Source organism: Lissotriton vulgaris, chromosome 3_1 (genome assembly GCF_964263255.1).
Source record: "Lissotriton vulgaris chromosome 3_1, aLisVul1.2, whole genome shotgun sequence".
NCBI lineage: Eukaryota > Metazoa > Chordata > Amphibia > Caudata > Salamandridae > Lissotriton > Lissotriton vulgaris.
In genome coordinates this window covers 424,328,850-424,343,992 of record NC_141689.1, presented here as the reverse complement: position 1 = coordinate 424,343,992, position 15,143 = coordinate 424,328,850, and the positions used below count along the sequence as shown (strand labels likewise).

Here is a 15,143-nt window from a genome sequence, read left to right as displayed (position 1 = left end):
TGATGGCCGCCTATAGCTGTTGGCAATTAATCTGTTCACAGGAAGAGAAGGCATAGGATAGTCCCTGGCTGCCTTAATAGGTTCCAATAGCGCCTTAGACACCACCTAAGTGGACTGCAGGATGCCAGTTAGTGTTTCATATTTGGCCTCGAATGTTAAAAGGGGTACCTCTAGGACCTCAGCAGTCTGCTTTAAAGAGGCTACCTCTGGTGGTGCATGCTCCAAAACGCAAAAAAGCTCCTCTTCTGGAAAGGTGTCGAAACCATTGGCATTTTGGAACACTGAATACTCTTCCTTGGCTGCAGAAGTAAATCATGTTGCCCTTCACCCTGCTATCCTTGTTGTCTTGAGGGATAACATGAGGCATCAGCGATGATCAGAGCTGGACCCCAGGATATTGTCTAGTGTCTGCCAGTAGGGTCTTGGCATAGTCCCAGGATGGGTTTTATCCCTGGCCTCCTTCAACAGCCGTTGTGCCGGTTGTCTAGAAGGCCTCAGTTTGCATTTTCTTTGCAGTGAAGATTTCTGGGAGGAATAATAAGACTAATGGTACGTGGGCACCAAGCTTGCCACTTATCCCAGCCTGGTCCAGTGACACCAACACTGCCCATGATTTCCTGCTCACCTTCCTTCCTGCCAACAGAAGCTCCGCCCACCCCAGAACGTACTTGATTTAGGTCGCAACGTGACAGCGCAGCAGACGCACCGTGGCATGCCAAAGGCAAGCCCATCTGCTACTGGACGGCCCAAAGCGATACGAGCCCTGGCCCTACAGCCCCTGCAATGCAAATGCTACTTACCAGTATGCATCTGTTCTTGGCATGTAGGGCTGCTGACATTCATATCTGTGCATAGATCGCCGCCTAGTGTTGGGTCCGGATGATTGCACATTGTTGTCCTGGAAGAGTCTTCGAAGTATCACGAGATAGGTGGCTCCTCCCCTGGACTACAGTGCGCATGGGCATCGCCTCCATCCCCAGATAGTTTTTAGCCATTGGCAAAGATGGAGTGAAGTATGTGAGTGATGACCATGCTATGAGCATATATATATATATGAATACTGCAGCTGCTACAGGCGCCGGGGAGGAGGGTGGGCGATATGAATGTCAGCAGCCCTACATGCCAAGAACAGATGCATACTGGTAAGCAGCATTTGCAGTTCGAGGCATGTGGGCTGCTGAATTCATATCTGTGCATAGAATACATAGCAGTCCCTCCATTAGCGGAGGCCGCCCGTGCCAGCTGCAGCAGTCTGAAAAAGTGTCTTGAGAACAGCCTGACCAACAGCTGCCTGCTGTTTGGAGTGCACGTCTACACAGTAATGTTTAGTGAAAGTATGTGTGGTAGACCATGTGGCTGCTCTACAAATATCTTCTAAGGGAATGTTACCTAGGAAAGCCATAGAGGCCCCCAACTTCCTGGTGGAGTGGGCTCTTGGTGGGATAGTGAGAGTGCGTTTAGCTTTAGCGTAACAGATTTGAATGCATTTCACGATCCACCTAGCGATCCCAGCTTTGGAGATAGCGTTTCTCTTGTGGTGTGAGGCAAAAGCAACAAAAAGCTGCTTGGTTTTGCGAAAATCTTTTGTCCTGTCCACATAGTACATCAAGGCTCTTTTAACGTCAAGGGTGTGGAGCATCCGCTCCGCCAGCGTCTCTGGGTTTTGGAAAAACACCGGCAACTCAATTGTCTGGTTCATATGGAATTGAGATACAACCTTGGGTAAGAACTTAGGGTTAGTGCGGAGCACAACCCTGTTAGCATGTACTTGGAAGAAAGGTTCTTGGATGGTGAGCGCCTGCAACTCGCTAACCCTCCGTAGCGATGTAATTGCTACTAAGAAAGCAACCTTCCAAGTCAGAAACTGAAGCTCACAAGAGTGCAGTGGCTCGAAAGGAGGACCCATCAGTCTCGTAAGAACCACATTGAGGTTCCATTCTGGAGCTGGTGGGGTCCTTGGTGGAATGACTCTCTTGAGTCCTTCCAGAAAAGCCTTGATAGCAGGGACCTTAAAAAGTGACAGGTGTTGCCTATTCTGGAGGTATGCTGCCATAGCAGACAGGTGAATGCGGATGGAAGAGTACGCCAAATTGCATTGATACAGGTGGAACAGGTAACAAATGATGTTTTGAATGGAAGCATCTAGCGGGTCAATATCGTGGTAATATGGATTTGTCCTAGAAATGATGGCGTTTTCAAAGAACTACCATTCCTATGGGGTTCTTTGGTGACGTTATGTCAGACTTTACGTCAAACCAGGCAACTTCAAGGTATAAATATGCCCACACTTGCCCTAACAAACAGACGGTGGTTTGGAGCAGTTAGACTATCTACTTGCCCGACGCAGCTCGCTACAGCAAGTGTCGAAGGTAGCCAACCCTCCACCTGACGCACTGACACAGGCTGCCTTTCTTTTGCTGAGAATCCAGCTCCAGAGTTTCCAAGCTCCCCTTGCGGGGTGTTGGGAAATCGAGTCCCGAGACAGAGATACCAGACCTCCATTCTAAACCAAGGTACGGAGCTGATTAGACCCAAGAGAAATCTTGAATAGATATCTGGCAAAGAAAACTAAACCTATGCTACAGCTCACTTTTTCCCTCATACTAAGACTTAGGTTAGGTACATCAGGGTAGTCGTATTTTAGAAGCACCAGTTGAGTACTTTTAGTCTTTGTTATTTATGAATGTATTTTATGGCTTAGAAACCTTACCATGCTTTTACAGTATTATTTCATAATACTCTTCTTACTGTACCCATTATACTTTACAGCCAGTATTACGATTGTAGCAGGTCATTTCTTCTGCATGAAATAAGACTGTTCAATAAATACTTTTATTGAAAACGCCTGTCTCGCTCTTTCTCTGCACCTCTGATGAAACGAAGCATGCACGATCGAGTGAATTATTTATCTATTGTTTCCACGACTCTGAAGATACGTTTTATCTTGGGGAAACAAAGTTGTCATGTTTATGCGGTTGTCCGAAACTAATCCTTCTTGTGTATTCGAGAAAGTTTCTAGTGACCTCTGAGCTAGCTGGCACTCACAATGAAGTCTAATATATTCGATAGAGACCTAGTCAACCAAAGTCATGCGTTACATCTATAGGATGCATTATTCCTACGCGCAGAGCCTTTTGGGAATATAGGAACTACACTACAGCAACCCACATCAGGTACAGCCACCACACTGAACTCACTTAGATGGACCTCTCCATCATCCACTTCAACATCACCAGCTCACAGACCTCCATCCCCAGTCTGCCCAATGTCCCCCAACACAGCTGGAGCAAAGTCTTAAAGGACACGTGGATCAACGCCTTCAACACCATACACACATTCTCCTTCAACAACCTAGACCAGAACGTCAAAAACATGTCAAAAACATCACATTAACAACTGATCACCAACTGTGCTTACATAGTAGCACCCATCTGCAACATCAACCGGTCTACAAAGCAGGCTAGCTGGTACACTGAAGTCCTCAGAAACGCTTAAAGACACTGTAAACAACTGGAAAGGAGAGGACACCAGCGAGAACACGACCAACAAGACGGCATTCAAGACAGCCATTGACTTCTACTACAGACAGATGAAGGAACCAAAGTCAACAGCCTGAGCCTCATGCATCGAATCAAGCTCCAGTAACAGCAAAGAACTGTTCAACATTAGAGAACTCTCAAACCCAATAGTTGCAACAAATACTATCCATCACAGGAACTCTCAAAACCAAGGCCAACAAATTCTTCAAGTAACATAACGTCACTACCATCACAAACATCCGACTAACTGAATGGAGCCAGCACGACCCACAGGACACCGCTTCCATCAAGAACTCCGTCCACACAGGATACCAGACGACCCATGCCCTCATATCTCCAACCTAGGCAAAGCCAGAATCAACCACATACTCACCAACTTGTTTAACACCTCAATTGCCTTATCCACTATCTCAGAAGACTGTAAATACAAAGAAATCAAAACACTACTAAAGAAACTATCTGCAGAACACAGTAAACTCAACAACTGCCAACTGATCTGCCTGCTCCTATTCCCACCCAAAGTACTTGAAAAAGCCATCAACCAACAACTCTCCTCACATCAGGAACTGAACCTCCTGCTCAACTCCTCCCAATCAGATTACACAACAACCACAGTACCGAGACAGCCCTCCTCGCGGCTACTGATGACATCCAACAGCCCTACTCGACTAAAACTGCGGGTCTGATACTCCTAGACCGCTTGGTAGCCTTTGATTAAGTCTCATCACAAGGCTGCACAACATAGGCATCCAAGGAGTAGCTCTCAGATGGATCACCTCTTTCCTCACCAGGAGAAAGCAAAAAGTCTGCTATGCCTCGACTTACCAAGTGCGAGGACTTTGATCAAGACGATCGAGGAGGACTGCTGCTCCGGAACAGGTCCCTCGACTTCCTCCTCGACCGGGACCTCGAGTGGCGCGGAGTCGACGGCCAGAGCTCGAGGAGCTTACGGGAACGTTCCCGCCTAGCCATCGACGTCAAGACCCAGCAGTCTGGGCATGACTTGTCATCGTGGTCAGCCCCTAAACAGTAGAGAATCGTGGTCAGCCCCCAAACAGTAGAGACACCGGCGGTGGAGGTCAGAAACTGACATCAGTCGGTGACAGGCGTTACACGGCTTGAATCCGGGCATCCCTACAGACACCAGGAGTCTATGTCGACTCGAAAAAGATAGACAAAAATGTCCAAAAAAAATGACTATGGTTACGCTCTTTCCGGGTCTGCGCTTGCTGGCGAGGAAAAAAAAAAAAGAACAGACAGCACGCAAGGACAGCGTCTAAGTACTCCAGCTACATCATTCCGATGACCACGACATCCGACGCGGAGCCATAGTGCGAAGCCTACCGACGCACAGGGGAACTGATGACGAAAACTTCCCGAATCCGGTCCGGCACCTGGGGATATTCTAAGGTGAGGAATTTAACACTAACATGCTTCTTTCGGATAAACTACGCCGACAAAACACAATTCATCCACCCCTTCTTTAAAGATATCACCAATAAACTACAACAGTCGTTACCAATTGGACAAAGGACAACTGCCTGAAGCAGGTACTGATTTTCGTAAACAAAAGCTCTCCATGGGACACATACTGGTGACCCTCAGAACTCCGACCAACTCCTACCCTCACTCTCCATAGTAGGCATTATTCTGGACAACAAGCTAAACAGGACACAGGCTTCTCCTCCAACTTAATCATCCTCTGTATGTTTCGTAAGATATTCAAATGGATACCCCAATGCTCAAGACGCACCATCAACCAGGCCCTCATCTCCAGCCGACTTGACTATGACAACGTTCTCTAAGCAGGGATCACAGCTCACCTCCTCAGACTACAGACCATACAGAACACAGCAGCCAGATTAGTCGTGGATCCCCCTAGACAAACCCACATCATTCTTTACTTCAGGGAACTCCATTGGCTCCCTGTATAGAAAAAATACAGGTTCAAGCTTCTGACCCATGCATACAAGTCCCTACAAAACTGCTAACCCACCTACTTGAACCACCACCTGGACTTCCATCAGCCCACCAGACACCTCCACTCTGCATCCCTTTCCCTAACCCAGCACTCCCTACATCCAAAGTAGCACGTGTAGGTTGCTCCAGCTCCTAACTAGCAGTGAAGACATTAAAGGAGCTACAAATTTAATCTATTAACCTCTCAATCTCTTAAGAGTTAAAATAAAAAGCTATAAGACCTGGCTATTCGCCTAATCAACTCTACCCTGCCTGAACCTGGATACCCTCCCAGGTGACATGTAGCGTTCTACAAACCTACTCATTTATTGATGGATTCAGGCTGGGCAACTATCGGCAAGGTCCTGGGTGACAGTGCAGCTCTGGCAGGCACTTGTGTGGTGGACTGCAGCAAGCCTCAGGGGGTCGACTGCCATTGGGTACACTGAACCCAGTCAGGGGCCCAAACGGAATCATGGGGCCCGCAGGCAGGCAAAACGGAACGACTGCACTTCTAAGTAATGCCACGATGGGCTGCAGAAATTCTGTAGGGTGCTGGAAACCCAGGTTTACTGGGGGCACCAGCACTGGGGCTATCATCTGGGTCGGGGTCAACACTGGGTCTGCATGATCATCCAGTCCTGAGAACAAATCCACTGGTGGAGTGGAGCACCACAGAAACCTACCTCTCGAATAGAAATTAAGCATGTACTTGGAGTTGTCCGGTCTGTGCTCTACTTCTGTTTTATTTATTTTATTCTTTGAGGACTTTGGAGTATTAATTCAATAATATTCCAGGGACAACCATAATTTTAGATCACCTGTCCGGCAGGTATTAGTCATTCTCCATTCTGTGACCAACTCTACTCCATGACCCACAGTCACACATGAGCAAACTATGATCATTTAATAACGCAACATAACACAAACATACACCACTTGTGCCAGCCAAATATGGATGCAGAAAGAGAGCTTGGGTAAAAGGACAGTATGCTACTTGCTCCCATGTATATGGCAAGAAAAAGGCCTGCACCAAGTACTAGAATTATCTGCCACAACCACTCCCGGTATTTCTGAGTCCTTCAGGAGAACAGCAGTCCCTCTCGACCAAGGATTACATTGGTGCAGCCCTCAGATCATATAATCATGTCACATTACTAATACAGTCAGTTAGACCGATAATTATATATGATGAGGACAAGTCGGACAAAAGCACCATATTCTTTTCATGTGACTTGTATAGTAATGAGTTATATTCCACAAACACTTGTTGGCCGACAGAGCTTACAGCTGTCGGATACTGCTTTATTAAAAATTATACCTGATCACCAAAGACTACTGTTATTCAAGTGCAAACCCTTTCTAAATGCAACTACGGGCAGCTGAATTTGGATTCTCACAATGTCCTCAACCAGTCTGTACTGAAAACAGAGTATGATCCAAGAGGTTCGCGAACAGTGCAAAAACAAATGCAAGTCAATCCTCATTGACTGTGAAAGGTCTATTCACGACCCAATTAAGAACTCCATCTGACTGTTTAAGTCTACTGCTCCGAAAATCAGTGCAAAACAAGCATACAGCACTGAAAGTCTGAAGACAGATGTGAACCTTTTCTCAATACTGTACATCTTCACACAACAACAGGAGTGTGATATGAACACATTCTTCGGTCATGGAAACCACCCATTTTAACCATCCAGGTCTGATAAAGGAAAGCTTTGTTTGGGATTAATTCTGACCTAATGAAATGTGTGGTACAGGCATAAGTAAAAGAAGCGCCAACCCTACTTGAATTTGTTGCTATTGATGATGCAACTGGTACAACCCTGGAAGAACTGGATGAGGAAGAGCCATCAACAGATGAGAACGTTTGAGATCTTGCTCCTGAGCTGATGTTTTTGGAAGTAACAGCAGAGACAAATGTTTCAACTTCCTGTGATTTGAAGGTGTTCAGTGGAGCTGCTGTGGTGCATCTAATCTTGCCAACTGCAAGTGTCAAGACTTTTGAAGACTATGCCTCTGATGTTTTTATCCCTTACACAGTGCAGCAGCTTGACAGCTCAAGAAGGCTGAACATTGTTTGGGACAGGTATGGCAATAGCAGCATCAAATACTGTGTCAGAGAAAAACCGAAGGAAGGTTGCAAATCAAAACAAGACTCTCAGGACAGTGGCAAAACGTCTTGTTTGATGCAGACAGTAACAAGCATTTACAATGCAACGGTTTCGCCTTCGGAAAAGTTTGAGCTATTGGCATTGTAAATGACAAACTTTTTATTTATGTGTTGGTTTTGAAAACAGATAAATAAATGGCACTCATTTACAATGCCAATAGCTTACTCTGTCGCAAATGCAAGACGTATTGCATTTGCACACACACACCCACACAAGAGCCCCCCACACACACACACACACACAAGAGCCCCCCCACACACACCACACAAGAGCCCCCCTTGGTCTTGGTTGGAATCAGACCCTGGCCTTGGGAGTCACTTGATGCTTCATCTTATAGAGATGTGAACCCTGACCTTGGGGCCTGAGTCCTGGCTCTGTGAAGGAGCTGCTGCTTCACCTTGATAAGGATTTGTGCCCTGTTATTAATCAATATTCCAGACAATACATTTTAATTAAAGACAAGTATCGCATACATTAATACAAAATGCAGTGTACCCAAAATTACGTAAAAGGGAAATAAATGCAAAGATTGAACAATAATTGGAGAACAAAAGGACTACATAACAAAAGATTTATAATAATGCTGTTTGTATTACAAGTTCGATACAAAAGGGGATGATGGACAGAGCGTTTGAGCAAATCAAACACTCACCCCCCAGTCAAATGATCTGGGTTTAATCCATCACCGTTCTTTAGCTCACTCCGCCACCCCAGTTCAGACATGGCTATATGCAAATCAGTCTGACCCTGTGCCTCATGGAAACAGTCCAGCCCGAACTGCCAAGCCATGTCTTCCCTGGACTAGAAACAAGCATCCTGGGACCAGTTTCTGGCATTCCAGCCGTCCTCAACCAGGCTAGCTTGAATCCAGTGGCAAAGTGAGCAAGGGACTCACATCTGCGCATACCCTGCCAATTTAGGGCGAACAAAGCATTACAAAAGGGGATGTATTACAAGTTCAGTATGTTTTATATGTCAAACATATATACAAGGTGTATAAAGTATCATTTATATATTACAAATAGAGCAAGTATGGAAGGTCTATATCAAAGAGGCTAATGTAAGTTTATACAATTTACAAAAGCTGCAGTCGGGGCATCAGCTATCAGGCACAATGATTTTATAGTCTTAATCCTCAGTATGGTTGACAGCGTTTCGACTTAATCAAAATTCTGGGGTCATCATCAGGATAAAGATGAAGACTGAGCACAGGAATGAAAACGTAGATATAATGATTCGTCCAGCAGCGCAATTGTACTTGGTATTCTTCATGTGGGATTGTAGTGTAAAGTTCCATACAGTAGTTCAGAACATATATTGGCAGTACATTGTGGTTCAGCAGCCCCTGGGAGTTATTTTCTGAAGTGCTGTCAGTGCTGCCAAAGATGATGAAGCTTGAGACCAATCAAAGTCCATGTTTCCCACTCAAGAATTCCAAGTGGCCCTACAATTCCTGAACTACAACACAGAACTCCCTGTTCCACTCCACAGGTCTCCCTTTATCCACTACCTCCTCATTTTTGGCTGACTTTCTCTCCCTTGCCCCTTCCTACCTTCGCATAGGCCTCTTTCCTTCTACATAGTTCTCTTTTGTTCTCTTTTCTTTCGCTTGCCCCCTTTCTTTCCTTCTCTTGCTTCTTTCCTCGTCTCTCCCTTTACCTCACTCCCTCTGTCTCCTTCTCTTTCACTCGCTCCCTCCCTTCCCCGCTCCCTCCCTCTCTCTCTGCCTGGCTCCAACACCCTCCGTCTATCGGTAGTGGCGTGTGGCGCAACTCCCTTCTTCCCTTTCTAGTGTTCTGAAGACTTTTCTTCTCTCCCGCAACCAAACGTGGCTCTGAAGCCGCGTTTTGTGTAGGGGGAACAGGCGCTTGGTTTCCCGTCCTGTCGAATGTTTGTATCCCCAACAGCTGTTAACGAAACCAGAGATAAAGAGACCCGCGTCCCTTCTTGGCTTTCAGTGTTTCTCCATCTGCCCCCGCTTCCGCCCCCCCTTCCCAGCCTACTGTGCTTTGTTCTGCTATAACATCACACCTTTCACACTGCAGGCTTAATTAAAGTGTGCCTGCAGTTTATTTAAAAACAACTAATTACCCCGTGCTACACTGCGAGTCTCCATTAACTCCTCCGAGCTAAACCACGTACGCGGCAATTACAGGCGAAAGATTACAGAGGCCGGCCTGCCACAGAACCGGCGCCATTATTAGATTACTTTTGTGGCTGCAGCTAGAGGGAGCTGGGGGGAGAGCCGGGGACAGGGGAGGGAAGGGAAGAGAGGTGGGAATGCGGAAGGAGAGAGGGGAAGAGAGCCCGGGAAAGGGAAAGGAAAGGAAGAGAAGAGAGTAAGGAAACGGAAGGAGAGCCGGGAAAAGGGAAGGAAGAGAAGAGAGGTGGGAGTACGGAATGAGAGAGTGCAAGAGAACTGGGGAAGCAAGAGAAGAGAGTTGGGAAACAGAAGGCGAGCGAGCGCACAGCCCCCCAGCGCTTCCTCTCTTCAGCCGGTGTCAATACCGGGTGCGGGGTGGAAGGCGATCTCCCCCAGCTTCTGGGCCGAAGACTCACCCTCGCAGGCACGGCCCCCGTCGCAGCTCCCACTGGCCTCCGCTGACGTCGAGGGTTCCCCCGGAGTCAGCCACTCACAGCGCGGCTCCCGGGGCAGATCCTGATGACGCGGCGAGGCTCCAACCAACGGCGGCGCAGCTCACGGGGACAGGCCCACTGCAGCAGCCAATCAGAGCGCGCCTCTGCCGACGAGCCTCCGAAAAGCCACCAATGCGGTCGCAGCCCCTTCGTGCCTCGGCCAAGGTGCCGAGCAGCTGCCGGTTGACCCCCGGGCGGGACGGGATACCACTATTTGTGAGGACACGGGGGGGCGGGAGAGGACGAGGGGGGCGGGCGGGAGAGGACGAGGGGGGCGGGAAAGGACACGGACGTCGGGAGGGAGGCGGGAAACGTGGGGACGGCGGGAGGAGGGACACAAGGCAGGACAGCAGCAAGCACGGCCCGGCCGGACCAGACTCGGGGGCGTTCCCGGCGTCGCGCGACGTCGCCAAAGCCAAAGAATCTCGGGAACGCCCCCGTGTCTGGTCCGGCATTGATGGACAGGCCCCTCGTCCAATGGCTAGGCTCCATTTATGGAGCTAGCCAATGGGACGGGGGGGCGTGTTCCATAGTGCTTACTGTACTCAATAGATTTCTCTGGAGGAGGAGCCTAACGGCTCCGCCCCCCAGCGAAACCTAAAAAGGAGTTGTTCATGTTCCTGGCTGAGAAGATCGAGAGCAGTGAATTCACCCCTGGCAATTAAGTAGTGACAACCTATGGAGACAGCGTTCTAAAAAAAGGCAGTAAGCTATCCATGACAGCCTGTAACCACAAAAAGGCAGATACAAGACTGACCTTACATGTACAACATGCCCTGCAACAAGGCAATATGTGGTGTTTGGTCTGCCCTTTGGACACCAAAGTCGTAATGATGTTGACAGGAAAGTTTTACTAGCTACAAGACTTGTGCCCCAAGGTCAATACCTGGGTAGCAATCGGTGGATGAACTTTTCCTACATCCACATTAATGTCATTGCGGAAACCTTGGGAGATGACAATTCCACAGCCTTGCCGGCGTTTCAATCAGAGTACTTGTAAATCGCGCTACTTACCCATGAGGATCCCAAGGCGCTGAGGGGAGGGGGGGGGGGGGAGGAGAAGGGAGTGATGCTACTGCTCTAAGAGCCAGGTCTTGAGAAGTCTTCTAAAGGCGAGTAGGTCTTGGATCGGTCGTATGTGGGTAGGGAGGGCGTACCAGGTTTTGGCGGCAAGGTAGAAGGATCTGACGCAGGAGGTCGTTCGTTAAATGCGGGGGACAGCGGCACGAGCGAGGCTGGCAGAGCGGAGCTAGCGGGTGGGGTTGTGGAAGCTGAGTCTGCTGTTCAGGTAGGCTGTTTCGGCGTTGTGGAGGGCTTTGTGTGCGTGGGTGAGGAGCTTGAAGGTGATCCTCTTGTCAACGGGGAGCCAGTGTAGGTCTCAGGTGGGGGGTAGTGTGGTTGCGGCGGGGGACATTGAAGATCAGTCAAGGCGTTTTGGATGCTTTGTAGTCGTCAAAGGTTTTTGGCTGGGATTCCTGCATAGAGTGCGTTGCCGTAGTCCAGCCTGCTGCTGATGAGGGCCTGTGTCACCGTTCTTGTTTGTCTGGATCCACTTGTAGATCCTGCGGAGCATGCGGAGGGTGTTGTAGAAGGAGGATGAGACTGAGTTGACCTGCATAGACATGGAGAGGGAGGATGAATCCTACATTGCGTGCATGGTCGGTGGGTGTTGGTGCTGTTCCCAGAGTGGTCGGCCACCAGGAGCTGTCCCAGGCTGAGGGGGTGGGTCCGAGGATGAGGACCTCCGTCTTGTTTAAGTTCAGCTTCAGGCGGCTGCTCCTCATCCAATCGGCGACGGTCTTCATTCCCTCGTGGTCTTTGGTGAGGGAGAGGATGAGCTGGGTGTCGTCAGCGTAGGAGATGATGTGGAGGTCGTGATGGCAGGCCACTTGTGCAAGGGGGACCATGTAGACTTTGAACAGCGTTGGGCTGAGTAATGAGCCCTGGGGGACGTAACAGATGTCGGTGGCGTCGGATCGGAAGGGTGGGAGGCAGACGCTCTGGGTTCTGCCGGAGAGGAAGTAGGTGGTCAAGTCAAAAGCCTTCTCTTGGATTCTGACTTCTAGGAGGCGTGTCTTTAGAGTGCGATGGCAGACCGTGTCGAAGGCGGCTGACCGGTCTAGGAGGATGAGGGCTGATGTTTCGCCGTTGTCTAGTTGGCACCTGATGTAGTCTGTGGCGGCGGATGAGGGCTGTCTCGCTGCTGTGGTTTCGTCTGAATCCGGACTGGGACGGGTCCAAGATGTTGTCTTCGAGGTGGGGGGAAAGTTGCATGTTGACTATTTTCTCAAGGACCTTTGCCGGGAACGGGAGCAGGGAGATGGGCCGGAAGTTCTTGAGGTCCTTGGGGTCCGCTTTGGGCTTCTTGAGGAGGGTGTTTATTTCGGCGTGCTTCCAGCTTTCCGGGAATGTCGCGGTTTCGGAGGAGCTGTTGATGACCTTCCGTATTTGGGGTGCGATGGCTGCGCCTGCTTTGTTGAATACGTGGTATGGGCACGGGTCAGACGGAGATCCTGAGTGAATGGAGTTCATGACCTTGCGTGTCTCGTTGTTGACGTTGGACCAGGAGGTCAGGCGGTTGGCGCTGGTGGTGTTCAGAGGGGAGGTGGAGTCTGGCATAGTCTAGGCGGTCGTGGTGTTGAAGCGGTCGTGGATGTCAGCTTGCGGTGGGAGAAGATGGCTAGTGAGTCTCACAGTTCTTATGAGGGCTGGATGCTGTTGGGGTTGGAGAGTTCCTTTACGATGCTGAAGAGCTCTTTGCTGTTATGTGCATTGTTATCCAAGCCATCTTTGAAGGAGGTTCTCTTGGCTAATCGGTGGTGTATGCAGGTGGCATCCTTGTGGGCTGCGTGGTTTTCTGGTGTGTGTTCGTGGAGCCAGTTCTCCAGTTTCCAGCATGCTCCTTTAGAGGTCTGGAGCTAGTTTGTGAACCAGGTGGCTCTTGTTGGCGAGGCTGTTGGAGGGTTTCTTGAGCGGGGCAAGGGTGTTGGCGCAGTCGTGGATCCACTGTCTGAGGTTTCGGGCTACGGCGTCTGGGTTGGTGGGGTCGGTGGGTAGGTTCTTGAAGGTGAAATGGATGCAGCGGTGGTCAGTCCAGTGGAGTTAGGTGGTGTTGTCGAAGGAGACGTGGGAGCCAGTGGAGAAGATGGGATCCAGCGTGTGGCCTGCGGCGTGGGTGGGTGCGGTGACGAGTTGTCTGAGGCCCAGGTTGATGATCAGGGTGGCGGAGTTGGCGTCGTTGTTGTTCTCGAAGTGGAAGTCTCAGCTACACAGGCTCGGCCTTCTTTGAAAAAGGGAAGAAATCAGGATGGATGGCCTGGAAATCTTAACCGGAAGTTACAGCAGCCTTGGCAGACATTGCCAGGAATCCATTCATAGCCCGGAACACTCAGAGTGACAGCTTCCGAATTCTTGATCGCTTCTCTGTAATCTTGTACCAAAGAACAAGCTAACTGGAGATAGTGAATGAAGCCCACACAGAATGGCTTTGTCAGCAAAATAAGACAATGGAAGCCATCCCACCGACAGTCTGCTCTTCTTGAACATACTAAGCATGCTATTTACCAAACAGATTATGACTCCATGTGACATACCTCAGCAGGAGCTACCCACTCTGGAGGGATGGGGGTGGGAAATGGACAGAGACAATCAGTGCTGGTCCCCATTGTTGACAGCACTAAATATGGTGTCTTTGTCAAGTGTGGCTGCAGCTGGTTTCACAGGCAAATGTTCTTGCAAGTGGCAGAGCAGACCTGCACTTAACTTTGCAAGTGCAATTGCATCAGAAACTGAAGGCTACCAAAAGATTTGTGATTAAAGTTTATTAAACACAACATATCGGAGTATTTCACAGTGCTGTTTTTTTTATTAGAGTAGAACTCTGCAATTGAGTTCCATATATGAGGTCTTGTTTTACTTTTCCTTCATGTCCTCTGCTGAAGTCAATACACTAAGTATTAATGCTTACCCTGTGCCTCTGTGCATGTTGAGCAGCCCAATTTCTGAAAAATGTCACGTGACAGGATCCATGAGCACTGAGCGCGTGGATCCTCCCGAAAACTATTACAATACGACCAAACAAAATGCCCCTTGATATTGATAAGGGAACTCACTGTACTGACTTTAAGAATATAGTCATGATTCTTGTGTGCGTCAAATCAGTAAAAAGGGTACAAAGGGCACCTAGGCTTGCTAATTATAGCATAGAGAAGAGTAGCACTCTACCATGAGCCACAAAACTAACATTCTCGTATCAATGAGTGAAGTGTTTAATTTTTAATTATATAAAGCTTCTGCATATTTAGCTTAATTATCCTCTTGTACTTCATGCCAATTAGAAGTGGAATTAAGTCACAAAACCCATACTGGAGATATATGTAGTTCAAATTGAATAATTTAACATAATTTAAAGGAATTCTGCCAATTCTGCCATCATACACGCAAATACAAAATGTTTTGATGTATCAATCAACATGCAATTATGAACCATGAATTTGTGTGTTATGCACATTAAAATATACTCTAGCACGAAAAGCAAGGGAAGCAGGAAAGGTGGAGACATCAGGGTATGAGGGCTGCAGCAAGATATCCAAATATACAAAAAGGTTAGTCTACCTTTTCCAAGTAAAAACTAAAGCACAAACGGAGTCAATATAGTTCAAAGTCACATTAGCGTGATAGTCTTGAGCATAAACTGTAGCAAACAAATATTCTTACCTTTATTGGAACTTTCATTATAGTTATAGGCCTTTTCAGTTTCCTAAAACAAGAAAGTTGCAATACAATGAAACCTGACTAGACACAAAAACTGATTATTAATCTTTTAAAAACAAGA

General features: G+C 48.2%; 1 protein-coding gene across 4 annotated transcripts in view; it reads right to left on the bottom strand.

The window, feature by feature from the left end:
- Window positions 1-15,143, bottom strand: part of DDX4 (DEAD-box helicase 4) — a 1,777,277-nt gene that overhangs the window by 1,654,634 nt on the left and 107,500 nt on the right. For all 4 annotated transcript variants that reach the window (XM_086960639.1, XM_086960640.1, XM_086960641.1 and 1 more), the window contains exon 3: window positions 15,026-15,068. In XM_086960639.1, the coding sequence (XP_086816765.1) occupies window positions 15,026-15,068 (43 nt within the window). The remainder of the gene's footprint in view (window positions 1-15,025; window positions 15,069-15,143) is intronic.